This window comes from Prionailurus viverrinus, chromosome D3 (genome assembly GCF_022837055.1).
Source record: "Prionailurus viverrinus isolate Anna chromosome D3, UM_Priviv_1.0, whole genome shotgun sequence".
In the NCBI taxonomy this organism is placed as follows: Eukaryota; Metazoa; Chordata; class Mammalia; order Carnivora; family Felidae; genus Prionailurus; species Prionailurus viverrinus.
This window is the reverse complement of record NC_062572.1, coordinates 24,453,803-24,473,815: the sequence shown is the minus strand read 5'-3', so window position 1 is coordinate 24,473,815 and position 20,013 is coordinate 24,453,803. Positions and strand designations below refer to the sequence as shown.

The 20,013-nt window shown below is 47.6% G+C and overlaps 1 protein-coding gene across 5 annotated transcripts in view; it reads right to left on the bottom strand.

Annotated features, from left to right (window-relative positions):
* Nucleotides 1-20,013, bottom strand: part of AP1B1 (adaptor related protein complex 1 subunit beta 1) — an 85,084-nt gene that overhangs the window by 24,621 nt on the left and 40,450 nt on the right. For all 5 annotated transcript variants that reach the window (XM_047827097.1, XM_047827096.1, XM_047827098.1 and 2 more), the window contains exons 2-7: nt 11,018-11,080; nt 7,982-8,087; nt 4,982-5,117; nt 3,957-4,202; nt 1,970-2,160; nt 944-1,165 (exon numbers count right to left, since the gene is read on the bottom strand). In XM_047827097.1, coding sequence (XP_047683053.1) covers nt 944-1,165; nt 1,970-2,160; nt 3,957-4,202; nt 4,982-5,117; nt 7,982-8,087; nt 11,018-11,054 — 938 coding nt within the window. In that variant the 5' untranslated portion in view covers nt 11,055-11,080. The remainder of the gene's footprint in view (nt 1-943; nt 1,166-1,969; nt 2,161-3,956; nt 4,203-4,981; nt 5,118-7,981; nt 8,088-11,017; nt 11,081-20,013) is intronic.

Sequence of the window (20,013 nt, the reverse complement as noted above, 5' to 3'; positions counted from 1 at the left end):
GCAGATGTGCTATCTTCCAAGAAAGAATGCCTACAAGAGGCCCTTGTTCTCCACATAGCCCTGCTTCCAGCAAGGGGGCTGCCGGAATGCACGGACGCTCATGAATTAGTTGCTGAGAGAGCCATTTGACTAAAAAGGCTGGGGGAACTCCAGAGACCAGCCTCACTCTGTTCTCTGGATTGTTCCAGAGAACCCCTCCTGTTCTGAGCCCCTCAGACCGCACTAGTTGTTTTTCAGCTCCACCCACCCTGCGTATCAGGCACTTCCCTTTAGAAGCAGTGGCTTACAGCTGTAATCGTTCTATGGGGTGAGCAGAAATGGTCTTCTGAGTGACTTTCGCACCCTCCTGCTCAGCCCCCAATCTGATGCAAAGTCCATAGCACTTCACCACTTTGGAGTCCTCCAACCTCAGAGAATTTGACTAAAACTATAGACTCTGTCCCCAGGGAAAATACACACACACACACACACACACACACACACACACACACACACACCCCACATAGAATCTTACACCCTGTTTTAGTCCTATGGACTATGGAGCTATCCCTTGTGTATGGTTAAGAAGCTCCATGCTGCTCTTTACCTCACCTGCTACCTGATTAGGTGAAGCCAGGGTTTCTCACCCTCAGCACTACTGACATTTTGGGATGGAGAGTTCTCTGGGGGTGGAGGCTGTCCTGTGCACTCTACGGCACTGAGCAGCATCCTTGGCCTCCATCCACTAGGTGTCAGTAGTACCTCCCAAAGTGTGACAACCAAAAATGTCTCCAGACATTTCTAAATATCCCTTGAGGAACAAAGCTGCCTGTGGCTAAGACTCTGGGTTAAGCTATTAAGACTTCCTGCACGGTGACAGGTCAGCTTCCCTTTGGTCCCGATCCCGTCAAGAGATGCCCCCCGAACCTGAGTGCACGCTGCACGTTTGCGGCAGCCCAGGTACCTTTTCTGTACGATGAGGTTGATGTTGCGCAGGGCCACGTACTGCAGCTCAGGCTCGGCCGACAGCAGCGTGACCAGGGGTGGGGCCAGCTTCTTGAGCAGTGTGCCATAGTAGTCCAGGTCCTTGGACAACATCTCCATGAACTTCATCAGCACTTTCACAGCAGACAGCACCACAGCAGAGTTGGCATGGGAGAGCCTGGGGGTGACCCGCTCACAGATGCTGGGGTCCATTCCAAGGAGGGGGACAAACAGGAGAGACAGACAAGGAAGACACCCTGTTTTTAGTTATTGAGGGAGTATGTTTTCTGTAGGAAGATCGAGATCCTGCTTCTGGTGCTTGCTAACTGACCCCAACAGGTTAAAACCACTCAGAGTCTGTTTCTTCATCTAGAAAACGGAGGTGAGGATGCCAACTTCACAGGGTTGCTGAGGGCTTACATGAGATAAACCACATAAAGCACCAAGCACGGTGCATGGTAGTTAATAAATACTGGGTAACTTTCAAGTCCCTCCCTTCCCTCGCTACAAGGGCATTCAAAAGGGGCAAGGTATCATGTTAGGTAGGACCAAAAGTGAGGGGTGACCCAGGCGAGTGACCTGCATGACTTCTTCCACCTTCTAAGCCGGTGTTTCCTTACCTGTAAAATGTGGACAATGATGGGGCAGCTTCCACAGAGGTGCGTTAAGGATCATCTAATGCATAGGAAGCGCTCAGCAGAGCCCCAGCCACCCAGAAAGAATCCAGTGAATGAAGACTCTGGTACTATCCACCTCCTTTACTCAGCCCAAGGTGACCGGGGTCTCTGTCAGCAACCAGATCAGGCACTGGCTTCTGTTCTGTCTGTACCATGCTGAGCAGGGAGCTGACTGCCTGGCTCTGGCCTCCCTTGAGATGTGTCTGAGGATGGTCTGTGGGGCAAAGCCCTGGCAAAGGGCCCAGTAGAGGTCTGAGGCCCAGCTCATGGTTGGAGCCCTGCAAGGACCAGGTCCCGCTGGGCTGGCAAGCAAGGGGCAGCCTGCTCACCTCTGGGCCTCTCGGTCATCTTTGGGCGTATAGTTGGCCAGGCAGTCCAGGATGAAGATCTGGCCCCACTCGGTGCACTCATTCAGGGCTGTCAGTAGCTTATTAATGGACTGCGGGTTCAGGTCAAGCAGGTTGCTGCTGGGGTGAGACTCGGCAATCTCTGACAGGGCAGCCACTGCGTTTGCCACCACCTGGTTGAGAGGGTGGAAGGGGCAGAGGCTGGGGGCGCTGCTCGGGCCACAGGGCATTGGGGCTAATCATGCTGGCCGGTCAGTGGTTGAATATCCTGAAAGGAACAGGACCCGATGGGCAGGGTCTGCAGCACTGAGACCCCCTCCAAGCACTCACCCTACAGACTCCCCTGTAAACCAGAACAAACATAAGTGCTCCCAACCAGTGAAAAAAAAAAAAAAAAAAAAGAGGCAAAACAAAAGAAACAAAGGAAAGATCGGGCTCCAAATGCCCGGCAACAGAAAACATTCCTAGCCACCTAACACACGGCCCCTGTCCACCACCTATAGCAAATCAATTCAGGGGCTGTTGAGGGTGCTTCTCGGAGCTAGAAGATTCCACAGAGCCCCTTAGGTCTGCTGGTAACAGATGGGGGCTGGAGTCCAGGGAGGTTGCCAGGTGAAGCACTGGACTCTCAACCCATTTCTACCAGAGTAGCTGTTTTTATGTGTGTTCTGCAGGGTTTTGAACTCTTCCCTGTACAAACGGTGCTCTACTGGCCAATCCTGTACTGGCCACTCAGCACCCATGTGTGATCAGTGTTTCTGTAGGACAGAGCGGGATGGCTGAGCTGAGGAGTTTATGCATTTCACTTTTTTTTTTAAGTTTTGTTTATTTAAGTAATCTCTACACCCAACATGGAGCTCAAACTCACAACCCTGAGATCAAGAGTTGCATGCTCCCTGGGGCACCTGGGTGGCTCAGTTGGTTAAGCGTCTGACTTCATCCCAGGTCATGATCTCGTGGTCTGTGAGATCAAGCCCTGAGTTGGGCTCTGTGCTGTCAGCTCAGAGCCTGGAGCCTGCTTCAGATTCTGTGTCTCCCTCTTTCTGCCCCTCCCCTGCTCACACTCTGTCTCTGTCTCTCTCTCAAAAACAAAAAAACATTAGGGGCGCCAGGGTGGCTCAGTCGGTTAAGCATCCAATTTTAGCTCAGGTCATGATCTTGCAGTCTGTTGAGTTTGAGACCTGTGTTAGGCTCTGTGCTGACAGCTCAGAGCCTGGAGTCTACTTCAAATTCTGTGTCTCCTTCTCTCTCTGCCCCTCACCCACTCACACTCTCTCTCTCTCTCAAAAATAAACAAACATTAAAAAAAAAAAAAAAAGTCATACGCTCCTCCCACTGAGCCAGCCAGGCACCTCTGTGCATTTCACTTTAAACAGTGCCTGCCAAACTGCCTTCCAAACTGCTGCCATCCTATGTGTGAGGAGGAGCTCCCTCCCAGCCATACCCTGGTGCCCTGTCCTCCAGGCTATGCTACTTTAAGAGTGACCCTTTGCAACCCTGCAAAGATGTGGGGAAAAGGAAAAGTACTTCACATTCAGAGCTCACCGATGGTGTCGGTAAGACAGTGACAGTGACTGGAAGGGGAAGGAGGGCACTAGTCTTGGTTGCATGCCCATTGTGTGTTGGGCCGTGCCAGGCACATTACCTTCACAGGTTAAGCCTCACAGCACTCCTGCCGGCCACGGAGAATTAGATCCATCTTACTGACGAAAAAAAGAGGGCTCTGGAAGGTTAGGCGGCCCGCCCAAGGTCACAATAGCTCATATTAGAAAGGCCACAGAGAAGGCAACTCAGGTCTAGCTCACTCCAAAGATGGTTCCCAAACCACTGCAGGGAGGAGAACAATTAGCCTACCCAGCAAGGCTCTGACTTCCAGGACCCAGGGAGCACCTGGTGGAGGGTCAAGCCAAGGTGCTCCCAAGCAACCCAGTAGGTAATAGAACTGGCATGGTGGATGGCAACGGCTTACCATGGGGTTAGAGTCAGAGATGAGGTCTTTAAGGGTGTCCAGGAAGCCCTGGTCCTCTACCAGCTGGGCATTGATGTCGTGGAGCTTGGCTACACACACAGCCGCCGTTTTGCGCACATATGGGTCCTCATCCTTCAGGCACTTCCGGAGTGGCTCACACAGGTACTCTGTGATCTTGTCAACGCGGATACAACCCATGGTCCGCACGGCCAGGGCTCGGATTAAGGGATTGGGATCCTCACAGTCCTGAGGAGAATCAGCCATTGGCCAGGGGAGCAGGGGCAGACTGACCAACATCAGGTGCTGCTGTGGGATCTCCCACCAACTGTGGCCAACAGCACCAGAAGTAAGTGCCATGTGGGGACATCCAGCATTTGTCAGATACTGTGCTGGGGCTCTGTGCAATGTTGTCTCTGATTCTCACAGCAGACACACAATACTGTTCCCATTTTACAGGTGGAGCAGCTGAGGCTCCCAGGAAGACTGGGAGTTCGCCCAGTCACAGAGCCGAGCCATGATTCAAACCCACATCCATCTGGCACCATACCCCACAGAACCCCTCATGTGTCTGAATCTGAGCACTGACAGGGCGAGGGGAGCTAGGAAGGTCCTAAAGGTACACAGCACTGACACTTCAAGTTCTCGTTTGCTCCTTAATCTGGAGGATGGAAAACACAGAAAAGGGCAAAGTCTAGAAGGGGAACACAGCTCTCAGATGCTTGCTGAATCCTGCCCTGGCAAAGGATGTAGGGCAACGGTGCATCTCAGGGAGACATGGAGGTCAACAGGCTTTAGGTCACCTCACACGGAATGAGTTAGCAGGGTCTGTAGCAACTGATTTTCTGAGAGAGTGGGAGCCCCCTGCTGGAGGACTAGGCAGCCCTCAGGCTAGGAGTTGGAGGGACTAGAAAAGAGCCTGAGTGTTTTTGCTCAGGGCCGTAGTGTCCTATCCCAAGAGACAAAAGGCAGATGGACCACTGAGCACCCAGGCCCTCTGCTCTTCCTCCCACCAAGCTCCCACTCACCTTCACAAAGGTGTTGACAGCCATGATGGCCATGTCGGGCTGACTCTTGGCATAGTTCATCAAATACAGGTACACCAGCTTCTTCAGCTCTAGGTTGTCTGTCTGCATGCAGTTCACCACATCGGGGAAGAGGGCACTGGAAAGTCAAAATGGTGTGAGTGTGGGGTTAGGCTGGAGAAAGGAAGAAGATTTTTCAAACAGCTAATGGGGAGTGTGTATGGGGAGGTGCAGGGCACAGAGACAGTGGATAGGAGGGAAGTAAAAAGATAACAGGACTTCCTAGTAAAAGGGAGGACATCAGCTCTGCTCTGTTACCACGAACACGTATTGGTAGAAACAGAACCCAAAACTTGATTTGAAAAGCAAAGTCCTCTGTTCTTTTCACAGGGTTCATTCACATACAAGCTCTGTAGCCCATCAGACTTGGCTCAACCCCAGCTCTAACGCTAGCTGTATGGAGTTGGGAAAATTCCTTCAGCCTCCCGCCAAGTCTGAGTTTCCTCACCTGCCCTGCAGGAAAGGTGAAACAAAACCCCATTACACAGGGCCTTTATGATAATGAAAGACAATATACTCTAGGTGTCTGGTCCTTGCCATCCAAGAGTACTGACTACTTGAAAACAACTGTTTTCCTTCCCTGATACTTAACATGGCCCCTTATATTAGAATGTTGGTTCTAGAAGCAGGGATGGACCATGCTGCTTTGACCACAAGGGCCAGCTCAGGTGCCCACTAAAAATCAGCCAGCATGAATGGGCTTTATATACATGGTCTCATTTAACAGCCCCGGGAAGCCAGGCTCTTATCCTCATTTTACAGAAGACAATACTGAGGCTCACAAATGTCAGCTGGCCTGAGGAGCCAGGTCTGGATCTAAAGCTCATGCTCGTGACTGCCATTAATCTGAGGGGAGCCCCTCCCAACATGGTACCCCACAGTCCCAGAGCCACAGGCCCTTAGAGATGTAAAATATGCTTTTTAAAAATGTTTAATTTTTTTTTAATGTTTAGTTATTTTTGAGAGAGAGAGACAGAGAGAGAGAGACAGAGAGAGAGAGACACAGACAGAGAGAGACACAGACAGAGAGAGAATCCGAAGCAGGCTCCAGGCTCTGAGCTGTCAGCAGGGCTCGAACCCATGGACCACGAGATCATGACCTGAAGTTGGACGCTAACCAACTGAGCCACCCAGGCATCCCTAAAAAAAGTTTTTTTTAACTTATTTATTTTGAGAGAGAGAGAGAGCAAGCAGGGGAGGGGCAGAGAGAGAGGGAGACAGAATCCCAACCAGGCTCTGTGCTGTCAACAGATGCGGGGCTCCAACTCACAAACAGAACCGTGAGGTCATGACCTGAGCCGAAGTCAAGAGTTGGACATTTAACCGACTGAGCCACCCAGCACCCCAGAGATGTGAAATATGCTTAGTTAGAAGCCTATTTTCTGTCTCTGGAATCATAGCCTCCGTTTTCTAACTTAATGCACGAGAATGTGGTAACAGAGACTTAAGAGGTCAAAGTGAGCTTCCTGGGCCTCCATAGGAAATAGCCCAGTTGGTGCTGAAATTGAGGCATCACCTCGGAAGGCGAAGAACCAGGAAGCAAGAGGGGGGTGGAGGAGAGGGACAGTTGACAGGCATGTCACATGAGCACAAGTCTACTTGAGATGGAAGAACAAAGATGCTTCCTCTGTGAGGAGGTGACAGTGGTGTTCTAGTTAAAGGAGAGTGGCTTTGTCCTGAAAGGATCTGACTTGGAAGGAGGCCCAGTTTTCCAGCAGATGCCTGATCCCTTTGCCACTCTCTCTACAGCAAGTCTCCCTGCAGAACTGTTTCTTCTGCGGCCCTGTCAGGAGGTCCCTTGCTGAGGAGGCCACGGGATAGGGCAATCCGTGAAGTCTGGAGCAGTGCAATCCTGACACGGGACCCGGATGTGCTGCTCCAGGCCTCTGAGGCGTGGAGCTGGGTACTATGAGGGCACAGAGGAGAGGGTATGGGTGGAATCGCCCTGGATTTGGATTTCAGAAGGGCTGGGCATGAGTCCTAGTTCTGTCATTAACCACGTGATTGCCAGGAAGTCACCACACTCCCTTCTTTATGTGGTTTCCCTGGCCATGAATACATCATTACCTACAATACAGGAATTATAAGGAACAGCTAGGTAAACGCATCTGAAGGTGTTCTGCATACTATCAAGTGCTCTGCATTAAGTTGCTGCAAAATGCAGTCCCTGTCCTTGGGGCCTTTATGACGTGGTGGGCAGGGAAACACAAGTACGTGTAAGAAAAGGACAGAATTAGTGACAAAACACAGAGCAAGAGCTGCACATTCAGGGCGGTGGGCTGCGGTGACGAGGGAAGGCAACAGGGAGACCTTGACCAGGTTTTTAAGAGTTAGAAAAACAAGCCGGTAAACGGAAATGAAGAAAGGGACATTCCACGCAAGGACAACGCAGGAGCAAAGAAGAGGCAGCAATACTACATATGATCTGCTCTGGCAACCACATGCAAAGTAGAGGCTGCAAACCAGCGACAAATTCAACAATTCCCACTTGCAGGTGCATGTTACTGGGACAGAGCTTACCCGCAGTGTGTATGTGTTTGTTTAACATCATCTAGCGATCGAAAACAGCGAGATTTAAAATAAAAAAAATCCAGATTTCCTGTCCTTTTAGAAAACCAGTAGACCTGCCCACACTGGGTTCCATTTTCCCCAGCTGGCAGCAATCCTCTGGAGTTTCTGACAGGGTTCACATCATAGCCACTTCATTGCCTGCTGCCTTTTTGACCTTGCCTACTTCACTTACCCCACTACCGCCTGACCCCAGCAGCATCTGAGCACGGGACACTTCTGTAAACAAAGCCCTTCTGTTTGGAAAGGAGGTTCAGGAAGGGAGCTGTAACAAGGGGAGACACGGGTCCCTGGAGATCCCCTCAAGGAGAGATCTGAATTAGACCAAAGCTATGAAGCCCCCCTCCGGCTGCCGCCCGGCCTGTGCCTGCACACCTGACATCTTTGCCCACGGTCATGGACGCAATCACTTTCTTTACCGCCTCCTTCTTCTTCTCCTTCTTGTCACTGTTGAGCTCTGCCTTCAGCTCGAAGATCTCCCCTAAAAAAGGAGGGACGCATGAGTGATCCAACCCCACCCTGCCGGGGGGCCATTCCCAATCTTCCAATCCCAAAACAATGAGATTGTTTAGGTCCTTGGTCTCAGTGACACAGGCAGCAGAGAAGGACAACTCTTAGGAGAGGAATCATCAAGAGGGAAGCTTGGAGGTCGTGCTAGACTGAACAGAGGCAGCTGTGGAAGCTACAAAGGTTCTGACACAAAGTGTGAGGGCAGGTCCTGCTCAGCCAGACGGTTAAACACGTTCAGAGGAAAGTGCTCCTCAGCCACCCTCACCCAAACCCCCAAGGCAGTGTGTGATGGAATCTGAGGACTGAAAATTGGAAGCGAGAGCGTAGGATTTGCTTGATTCCCACACTTGGCTTTTCCTGTTTTCCTGAACCTCCAGTTAAAACAGCGCACTCAGGGTTTCACTTCCTGAGCCACATGTGGTTGTTCAGCTCTGAAAATAGGAATTCAGCTGCCTCACAAGGGCTCGAGCACGTAATACACTGTTCTTAAGAACTTGATGATCTGGAAAAAACAAATGAGGAAATAGGGTTGTTCAGGGCCCAGATAACCCCACTGACGGTTACAAGGGCAGACTTTGGAATGAGACAGGCCTCCTGCCCTCACAACAGCAGCCGCCAGGATTTCCTGAGCCTCTCCTCAAGTCAGGTGCCACACTAACTTTTCCCCACTTCTCATTTCATCCTCATGACAACTCTGCATTTCCCATTTTGCAGATGAGCACCTAGAGGCTGTGAGAGGTTCAGAAACTTGCCCACGAATATGCAGCTAGTAGCAGATAGGGCCAAGATTCAAAACCGGGTCTGCCAGCTCCAAAGCCCACATGCTCGGGCCAACCAAGGACATCCCTTTGCTTCTCTGAACCGGCTTCCTTGTCTGTACACTCTCTACTTTGACTGGAACGGTGAAGTCTCTCATTTAACACGCAGAAGTAAAATGCTCATCTCAGTGCCAGCACTCAATGCCCTGCATGAAAGGAGACTGTTCTTATTATTAACTTGCCATGTGACCTTTGGCTTAGATCCTTCTTTTGTAGGAGTGTCCCAGGTGGGAATAAAGCAGAGATCTAGATGGATTTACGGTGAGAAAAAAAAAACTTGCAGGTTTTTATCATGACTGAACGATGTGGTGTTCAGGAAAGAACTTAAGATGACAGACAGCAAACAAAGTTAATGAAGAACAGTGCCCAGCACAGCCCAGGGCAAGGCCACACTGAGGATATTGCTCAACAGAACCAGGAGGAATCTGCAAACCTTGCAGTTCAGACTCTTGATTCTACAGGACTGAAAGAACACAGGCCCTTCTCCTCAAGAGACTGAGGGGGCCACGTCTCCCTGCTGCAGGATCCAACAGACCACGAGGACTCTGACCCTGGCTCCTGCTGCAGGGCTGCCCCTGCTTTGCTTAAAGTGTTTGGTCAGATTCAATACAACTGGCCGTCAATTGATGGATCTAGGCCTGCATCACCCCAGTTCTAAGAAGACTGTTGAGATGAACCTGGGATCTGCCTGTTTCTGAAATCTCTCTTTCCTCTAATGGGCCCCAATCCAATCGGTCACCAAGCCTACTTCCTCAGTCACATACCACGCACCCAATTCTCTCTACCCACAATGCTACCCCCACCCCACTGGCTCAGGTACTATTATCTCTCATGGGAGCTTTAGTAACTGGTCTTCCTGCTTCGCCCCAATCTTCACCCTCTTCAAAACTTTATTAGAATCTGCCTTGCACCTCCTCTTGCTTAAAACCATCACTGATGTCTGATTGGGACCCAGGCATCCCTCTGCAGACATTCTCCTCAAAAGAAAACCCACAAAAACCCCACCACTGATGCCCCAATACACTTAGCAATAGGTTCACCCCCTCCAGCCCTGCACACCTCTCCAACCTTCCATCACACTCTGGTAACTTGTGCCCATGTGCTTTCCTTGGGCAGAGCAAGAGCTACCCTCCCCTCCACTTTCTTATCTAGCTAGCTCCACCCAAGGTCCTCCCACAGCCCCGGGTACTGCCCTTGTCATAACACCTACCACCCTTTAGTGTGATTACTATTTTTAATAGACTGTCTTCGCTGCTTAACTGCAAGCAAAGCCAGGTCAGAGACTCCAGTTTGCCGCCTCCACTGCACAGGGAAGGGGCTCAGTAAAAACCGGCTGACCAATAATTGAAGTGCTTGGTAAGGGGCAGGCTGCAGGTCCTGGCTCAGCTGTCTCAGCTGTCGCGACAAGACTCTTTTCATCTGGTCAGCAGGCCTGTGTCAATCTCACTTGGAAGGAAGGAGGGAGGGAGGAAGGAAGGGCCAGTCAGAAAGAAGCTTACAGGGTTAAAGCACATTCGTCAGCCACTACAACCACCTGTTTTCCAGAAAGCAGAAACAATACCCTACAACATAAGACTAGCTTAGCAAATTTCAGTGCAGCAACTCAGCAGACTTAACATTGAGTCGTTAGAACTGTGGGGAAATGGTTAAGATAATGTCAAATGAAAAACAGGATATAAATTCTGACTTCACGTAAAACATGTGCCCATGGATAAAGACCACACACACACACACACACACACACACACAATCGCTGTGGGGTTACTGATAGGATTGTGTGCTTTCTTTCCTCCAGCAAAAAACATTGAACGTTAGACCATGGGGAACAAACGAGGGCTTTGTTCCCCCCCCTACACTTGGAGCTAATGCTCTTCCCTTCCTGAGGTCTAAAAGAAGTGGTCAATTTCTTACACCATCAATACTTCAATTTTCTGGATCCACAAGGTTAAAGATGCTTGGGTAATCCCCACCAATTGCTTCTAGGCCTCCACCCCCTACCGCAAGCCCCACCCCAGCAGGGAGAAGGCAGAAGGGTGGGGCACAGAAAGGGTAGGAAGAGACCCCACAAAGAAATAAACAGTACCTTTCTTGGTGGTGGTGAAATATTTTGAGTCGGTCATTTTGGTCCCTTATCTGTGGCCAGACTCTGCAAGACAAAAAAAAGGGGTGACTTTCCATTGTGTCCATTCTGTTTTCAGTTACGGAGCATAGGAGGAGAAGGGAAGGATCCAGCACACATGTGGTGTGGGAAGATAGCTTCTTATCTCTCTCCTGGGAAAAGGGGCTGTTAGATAATGGCTGATCAGATTTTGGAAGGTCATTCTGAGGGAACTATCAAATTTCTGAATGTGCATATCCTTTGACCCAGCAGTTCTACTTTTTTTTTTTTTTTAACTTTTTTATTTTTTGAGAGAGACAGAGAGAGAGGGAGACACAGAATCCAAAGCAGGCTTCAGGCTCTGAGCTGTCAGCACAGAGACCGACATGGGGCTGAAATTCATGAAGTGTGAGATCATGACCTGAGTAGAGAAGTCAGACGCTCAACAGAGTGAGCCACCTAGGCACGCCAGCAGTTCTGCTTCTAGAACTCTCTCCCACAGAAATACCTACACACAGATACAGGGGTTTTACTGCAGCACTGTCTGTAACAATACACTGTTGGAAATTAACTCAAATACCCATCAATAAGGGAAGGGCTAAGTACTCTCGAGTCCACAGATTAAAAAGCACTTAGTTACAGCCACCCCTTCGTGGTGCTCACTCCACCCAGCACTGTCCTAAGTGCTTCACACAAATTAACCCATTAAAGCCTCATCACAGCCTCATGGAGGTACTCTTGTGATCCCATATAGTCAAATGAGCTTGGAAGATGCCAAATTTGAAAAGATGGGAAGATTTCTTCTCTCCCCAACTTTTCCGAGCTTCTCTAACAGTGGTATGCACTATTCGTCTCTAGAGAGGGCTAGAATCTATCCATATACTGTAGACTCTCCAGCATTCCTCAAATCTAACTGGCCAGTTTCCTCAAAGCATCTGTCAGGACATCTCCCAATGACTTTTGTCACAGTGTGAAGTGCTGTTCTAAGGCAACAGGACAAAATACCAAGGCACCCTTGTTCATTCAACATTTTCTGAGTATCTACTATGTACCTACAATAGTTCACCTTGATGAACAGATGAAGATTAAAGATGCTACACAGGGGCCAAGCACCCTGGATACATGGCAGAGGTTCTTGAGGTGGTTCTAACGTTTAGAAGCATCCATTTACAGAGCCCCTATCACAGACAAGGGTTTTACACATATCATCTCATTTAATCCTACCAATAAGATAACTGGTTTTTAACCCTATTTTACAGATGAGGAAACTGAGGCTCAGGGTTGTTAAGTAACTTGCCCAAACATGGCTTGTAAATGGCTAAACTGAGAGACGATCTCAGGGCTGCCTGAGCTCAGCAGCTGTATTCTATCAATGAAGGAGTTGTTTCCCCTACCTGAAAGGGAGGACGGAGCCCTGACAGGGGCTAAGGACTTGGTCCAAACACGATAAGACCTTCAAGTACAACTGTTCAGTCCTACCTGTAATCTCACATGGTACAGAAAACCACACAACCAAAAAAATACGAATTTGAATGGAAAAAACTCACTCACATTGTCCCTTTTGTTGCCTCCATGGAAGAGACTTAAACATAGAACCCATCGAGGGCGCTTGTGATGAACACTGGGTGTTATATGTAAGTGATGAATCACTAAATCCTACTCCTGAAACGAATATCATACTACATGTTAACTAATTAGAATTTAAATAAAAACTTGAAATCAAAAAAACATTTAATAAATTCATTACAAATAAAAACATAAGGGCACCTGGCTGGCTCAGTTAAACATCTGACTCTTGACTTCGGTTCAGGTCATAATCTCATGGTTTGTGGGATGGAGTCCTGTGGTGGGCCTCTGCACTGACTGGTGCGGAGCCTGCTTGGGATTCTCCCTCTCCCTCTCTCTCTGCCCCTCCCCTGCTCATGCTCTTTCTCTCTCAAAAATAAAAATAAATACACTTAGAAAACAACAACACAGAATCCATTAACATCTTCTTTCAATGCGTTACTACGCGGGGCAAGATGGAGGTTAATGGTGGGATGGATGTGAGAGGTCAGGATCAGTTCAAAAGTCTCTGGAAACAAAGCTGACATAGCTCCTCTTCAGCCCAACTGAATTCTCCAGACTAAGCTTGTATTCATGGCAGGATGGCAATGAGACCGTTCCCCAACTGAGACACCCATAGATCTCGTCTCACTAATCAAAGGAAAACAAGCATGTGCTGTCTCAGGGCTGCCTTACATCCTTTGTGGATCCCGTCAGAATAAAGGAATAAAGGCTTCGCTGACAAAACAGTACAAAGAGGAAAACGACAACTCTACTTTCCTTTGGGGATAAAAAGGGATGGTGGCACTTTCCTGTAGGAGGTGCAGGAAAAAGCAGAAGAGACCGTGGCGTCTGATGATGGCAGACCCACAGGGGGACTCTAGCTTGCAGGCTGTGGCAGCAGCAGTCAGGGCTATGGACGGATCCACCAGGTCAGCCCGGTCCATGGGTCCATCCATCCTCCTTCCTCACACCCGGCCCAGGGTTCTGCACATGGCCAGTGTTGAGTCTGAGTTGACAGTTGTTAAAAGAAACGAAAAGGGGCCAAGGAACATCCCCAGGAGCCTCAGCTTGCTCTCTGACAGCTCGGTTATGTAACTATTTAGCATTTGTTTCCTACAGGAGTTTACTTACACTGAAAATAATTTTCTTTTGAGCACACATGAAGCCATTTTCTCAGAGAAATCGCACCAACCTACAGGGGTTTCTTTTGGAGTGTTGAAAATGAGCAGGTAAACAAGATCATGGGATGTCTGCCACACAACAAAGGGCTGTATGGCTTCAGGAGTCACAAGCATGAACACAACTAGCAGTGGTATCCAAAACAGAAGTACCCCATTTCTCCAAGTTTAGTCTAAGAAGAGGGATCAATGAAAGCAAAAGGGGCTAAAAATTATAGACCGAAAGAATCACAGTAACATATAAACCCCTCCATTGCTAAATCCAGAAGGAAATCAAAGTGAACAAAAAGCAAAAACTACCTTAGATGTCTAATGTCTGCGCTGCCCAGAAATTCTTCCTTCTCCAACAGAGGAGGCTGTCGGGGGCTTTCCCTTTATCTGCAGGCACAAAACATCTGGGGGCCCCCTCAATTCCCAGAACACAACCTCCTGGGGACAGATCTGTGCTGTATGCAACCACTCAGGTGGAAGAAAGGGTAAGAAGCTTCTCTTTTGGGGGATTAAAAAAAGCAACAGAGCCACAGGGTCAGCTAATTAGACCCCTACAGCTGCTGTCACCCCTATAATGCTGAGCTTTGATGACACCCTTCCTTTTACAGGTGCTAAGCAACTACTCACAACTTAAACTGCTACCCAGCCCGGGTGCTGGCTGCTTCTTTTCTCTGCAGTGTCTATTTCGCATATCCCTCTGCAGAGGGCCCAAGGGGACTGATGATGCAGAAACTGTATCCCTCTGAAGTTGTTTCACATATAGGAAAATAAAGTGAAGGAGGAAGGGGTGGTAGGGAGAAGTGAAAACGCTTTTGCAAAGCCACCCAGAGCACAGATTTTAGAAACCTCCTTTCACTGTGGAAGATCAATTACACCTGGTTGATCTGCTAAGGGTGGTTATCTCCTGTGTCCTTTCTCTGCAGTTGCCTCTTAGATGTCAGTGCAAAAGATTTTTCATTCTTTCTGAAGCAATGGAGAAAACCCTACAGTTTGGTCAAAAGGACCAGACTTGCAGATGCCCCAGGAAAGGCTGGTGCTTTCCCTGGCACCGCTCAGCTATCACCATATGCTGTGTCCCTACTAATGGAGGCCAAAGGGGTTAAAGACCTTGTGTGATCTGATTGCACACATGAGCCACAACTGAAAACAGGCAGCCAATTCAGGCAAGAAAAAGCGTAGGGTTTGGATTCCATCTTTGGAAGTGGCAGGACGCACTTTAAAAAACAATTAATTGGAGGGAATTTTTGGTTTGGAAACTGCTCTGGCCAGTGTGATGAGTCACTTTTGCTAAGGAGACAGCATTCTGGGCTGGGATACCCCTCATTTTCAGCATTTACAGGCTAAGGAATGCCTCAAGGGGAGGGAAAGTCAAAATTAAAGAGGGGTACACCTGGAAAGACTGGTTCTGTCTCTGAGGAGCCACAGATGCTGTGCTCACCTTAAATCTACCTTCCCACACTTGCAAAGTTATGACTTTGATCCCATAATTCCAGGACGAGTCCCTAGTAATTTTACTTAAAAAAAAAAAAAAAAATCCTACCCACACTCCTGCTTTCCCCTGCCACCAGGCTTAAAGCAAAGAAACTGAGTAACAAAGCCTGAAATGGAGTAGTTTTATGTTTTCTAAAAGAATTATAAAGAAGTCCTTGGTAAGGGGGCACCTGGGTGGCTCTGTTGGTTGACTTTTGCTCAGGTCCCAATCACACAGTTCGTTGAGTTTGAGCTCCACCTCTGGCTCACTGCTGTCAGCCTGTCAGAGCAGAGCCAGCTTCAGATCCTCTGTCCCCCTCTCTCTGCCCCTCCCCCACTGCACTCTCCCAAAAAGTAAGTAAATATTAAAAAAAAAAAAAAAGTCCTCAGTAAGAAACACTGACACATTGGCTAGGACAAAGATGTAATGCAATCTAAGAATGGGAAAATGAGGGGCACCTGGGTGGCACAGTCGGTTAAGCCTCCGACTTCGGCCAGGTCACGATCTCGCGCTCCGTGAGTTTGAGCCCCGCGTCGGGCTCTGGGCTGATGGCTCAGAGCCTGGAGCCTGTTTCCGATTCTGTGTCTCCCTCTCTCTCTGCCCCTCCCCCGTTCATGCTCTGTCTCTCTCTGTCCCAAAAATAAATAAACGTTGAAAAAAAAAAAAAAAAAAAAAAGAATGGGAAAATGAAGTCCTAGGAAGAAAATGGAAGAAAAACTCATAAAAACATTCCCAGCTAAAGACTTTGAAGTTTAGCCACTGGAGTTAGAGTTAGATTTAAGGAAAAATGTCCTCAACACTTTCTAAATTTGTGAGTCTTCACATATCCCATTGTAGTTTTATGAACAAGAGATAAAGAATCTCTTTTTGTGTTTTAAGCTAATAAAACGTATTTAAATGTACAAAAAATACATGAAGAACATTGAACATATTTTAAGTTTTCTCCAAGGTCTCAAAATTGCTAATAACGGTAATTATTTTCTTTTCTTTTAATCATTAGTATTTTTTTAGTAGGCTTCATGCCCGGTGTGGGGCTTGAACTCATGACCCTGAGATGAAGAGACCAAGCCAGCCAGGTGCCCCAACAGTAACAATTTTAAAGGAAAGAACACTGAATCGATATTAGTTTACTTCATCTCTATGATCCAATTCCTCTCTTGAAAAATGGGGATGTCAGCACTTGTCGCTCTTAGTTCACTCATTTCTTCCGACAGGGGACAATGTGGGCATGAAAGCACACTGACAAGTATAAACATTGTAAATGTTGTGGGATTCCGTTTACATGAAATTCTAGAATAAGTAGAAGAGCAAAACTAACTTATGGTGGTAAAAGATCAGTGGATGCTTCTAGCTGAGAAGGACTGTCTTGAACGGGGCACAAAAGAACTCTAGGGGTGGGGCGCCTGGGTGGATCAGTTGGTTGAGGGTCGACTTCGGCTCAGGTCATGATCTCATGGTTCATGGGTTCGTGAGTTCAAGCCCCACATGGGGCTCGTTGCTGTCAGCACACAGCCTGCTTTGGACCCTCTGTCCCCCTCTCTCTCTGCTTCTCTCCCACTCATGCACTCTCTCTCAAAAATAAATAAAACATTAAAAAAAAAAAAGAACTCTAAGGGTGATGGAAATGATCTATTTTTATTTTTTTATGTTTTTTTTTAACGTTTATTTTACTTTTCAGAGAGAGAGAGAGAGAGCAAGGCAGGGACAGAGAGAGAGGGAGACACAGACTTTGAAGCAGGCTCCAGGCTCTGAGCTGTCAGCAGAGCCCAACGCGGGGCTCGAACTCACGAACCGTGAGATCATGACTTGAGCTGAAGTCGGACGCTCCAGCCAACTGAGTCTACCAGGCCCCCTATGATCTCTCTATTGACGCACTACTGGCCAGACTATACGCTCAAGAGCTGAGCATTTCACTTGGTATAAATCATACAAATATTGTATTTTTTTAAATAACAAAATAAAACTCAATGCTGAAGAATAAAAATAGAAAATTGTATACTCTAGAGGAAATAAAGCCTTTCTGAGTATGACATTAAATCAAGAAATCTAGGAGTTCAATTATATAAAAATTAAGTTTTCCTGCATGGCCAAAAACATAATAAAAAAACCCAAAAATATGATAAACACACACAAATTTTAATCATATTGCAGACAAAAGCCTATTTGCCTTAATACATAAAAAGTGTCTAAAAACAGAATGGCAAAGGATGCGGTGTGTTTGGAGAAAATGAAGAACAATGGTTTAAGCTTACTTATAAGAGAAATTGATACTATAATGAAATACCATCCATCAGCCACTAGACTGGTAAAGACCCAAAAATCTGATAATATGCCATGCTCATGCTGATGTGGGAAAAAAGATACCCTCATATGATGCTAAGGAGGGTCTATATTGCTACAGTCTCTACATCAATTTGGCAACAGCTCTGAAAATTGCAAAGGTGCTGACCCTTTGACCCAGCAAGTCTGCTTCTAGGAATTTGTTTTATTTATATTTACACACACACACACACACACACACACACACACACACACACACACTGCGTAGATCATGTAGTTATTCGTGTAGCATCCTTTGTAACAACAAACTATTGTAAACACCTTAAATGTTCTTCCACAGAGTGCTTGTTTAAAAATTATGGCACAACATTGGGTGCCTGGGTGGCTCAGTTGGTTAACTGTCTGACTTCAGCCTAGGTCATGGTCTTGCCGTTCCCAAGTTCAAGCCCCGCATCAGGCTCTGTGCTAACAGTTCAGAGCCTGGAGCCTGTTTCAGATTCTGTTTCTTCTTCTCTCTCTCTCTCTGCCCCTTCCCCACTCGCGCTCTGTCTCTCTCTGTCTCTCTCAAAAATAAATAAACATTAAAAAAAAATATGGCACAACAGGGCACTTGGCTTGCTCGGTCAGTGGAGGGTGTGACTCCTGATCTCGGGGTTGTGAGCTTGAGCCCTACTTTGAGGGCAGAGAATACTTAAAAAAAAAAGAAGCAAGCAAGCAAGCAATCAAGCAACAAGCGGACACCTGGGTGGCTCAGTCGGTTAAGTATCCAACTTCGGTTCAGGTCATGATCTTACAGTTTGTGAGTTCAAGCCCCGCATTGGGTTCTGTGCTGACAGTTCAGAGCCTGGAGCCTGCTTCAGATTCTGTCTCCCTCTCTCTGCCCCTCCCCCGCTCATGCTCTGTCTCTCAAAAATTAATAAACGTTAAAAAAATTAAAAATAGGGGCGCCTGGGTGGCTCAGTTGGTTAAGCGTCCAACTTCAGCTCAGGCCATAATCTCACGGTCTGTGAGTTCGAGCCCCACGTCAGGCTCTGTGCTGACAGCTCAGAGCCTGGAGCCTGCTTCAGATTCTGTGTCTCCCCCTCTCTCTGCCCCTCCCCTGCTCATGCTCTGTCTCTCTCTGTCTCAAAAATAAATAAAAGCATTAAAAATTTTTTTTTAAATTAAAAATAAAAAAAAAAAAGAAAGAAAGAAAGGGTAAACAAGAAAAGTTAACAGTAGTTTCCTCCAGAAAAGAAGCTGGATTGCCAAGGGATAGTGTGAGAGACTGACCTTTCATCACTCACCAGCTTCTATCTTGGGAATTTTCTACCCTGTGCATATATCACCTCTTTTTTTTTTTCTTCCAAGATTTTATTTAAATTCAAGTTAGTTAACATATAGTGTAGTATTGGTTTCAAGAGAATTTAGGGATTCATCACTTACGTATAACACCCAGTGCTCATCACAAGTATGTATCACCTCTTTCAAATATAATGCAGGGTTTTTTAAAGTTTATTCGTTTTTGAGAGAGAGAGAGAGAGAATGCATGTGCATACGCACAAGCAGGGGAGGGGCAGAGAGAGACAGACAGCAGGCTCCTGAAGCAGGCTCCAGGCTCCGAGCTGTCAGTGGAGAGCCTGCTGCAGGGCTCAAACTCACAAACTGTGAGATCTTGACCTGAGCCGAAGTCAGACACTTAACTGACTGAGCCACCCAGGCACCCCAAATATAATGCAGTTTACAAAACAGGGGAGCATCTGTTGAAAGCACTGTTCCCAGCCCCATGCTTATCCTCAGTCTCAGCTCAAACACTCCAGACCCAGAGGGGTAGAGGTCTCCCCGACATTTGACTCAATCATATCATGGACTTCTCCACAGCCCTCCTCATGACTCTAATTTGGGATCTGTCCTGTTTAATGCTGTCAACCCAGTGACTGGCACTATGCCTGGCACATTCCAGGAGCTCACCAAATGCTGACAAAATGAATGAAAACGCTCCCAGAGAAGTCACAAAACCAGGGGCCTATAACAAATCAAGATAAGAGGGCTCCCTGATGAGACCAGAGAGTGACGATGGGGCAGACCAGGGACATAAGCCTTTGTGGATAACTTTCAACAAACATGGCAAGGCTGACCCAATGCCAAGATAGCTGCCAGGAAATCTAGCTTTGCTACCAACAGCTGTATGACCCTGGGCAAATCCCCTCATCTCTGGGACTTACTTTTTCCAATTGTCAAACAAGAGATTGTTTCCAATTGTCAACCAGATCAATGGCTTTTCAAGCCCCTTCTTCTTTTCAAACTGTTTAAAACAAAAACATGACTGCCCTGGTTGACATAAGACTGGGGGACCTACAGCCTAGCTCATTCCAGAATGCTCAACTCCCCTCCTTCACCAGGGGCCCTTCAGGCAATCCACAGTTCCAGGGACAAGAGTTTCGGCCTATCAAATGACAGATAAACTCCCTCCCACATCTCACGTTTTGTGATTCTCTGCTAGATGAGAAATCCATTTTTTCACCAATGAGTGT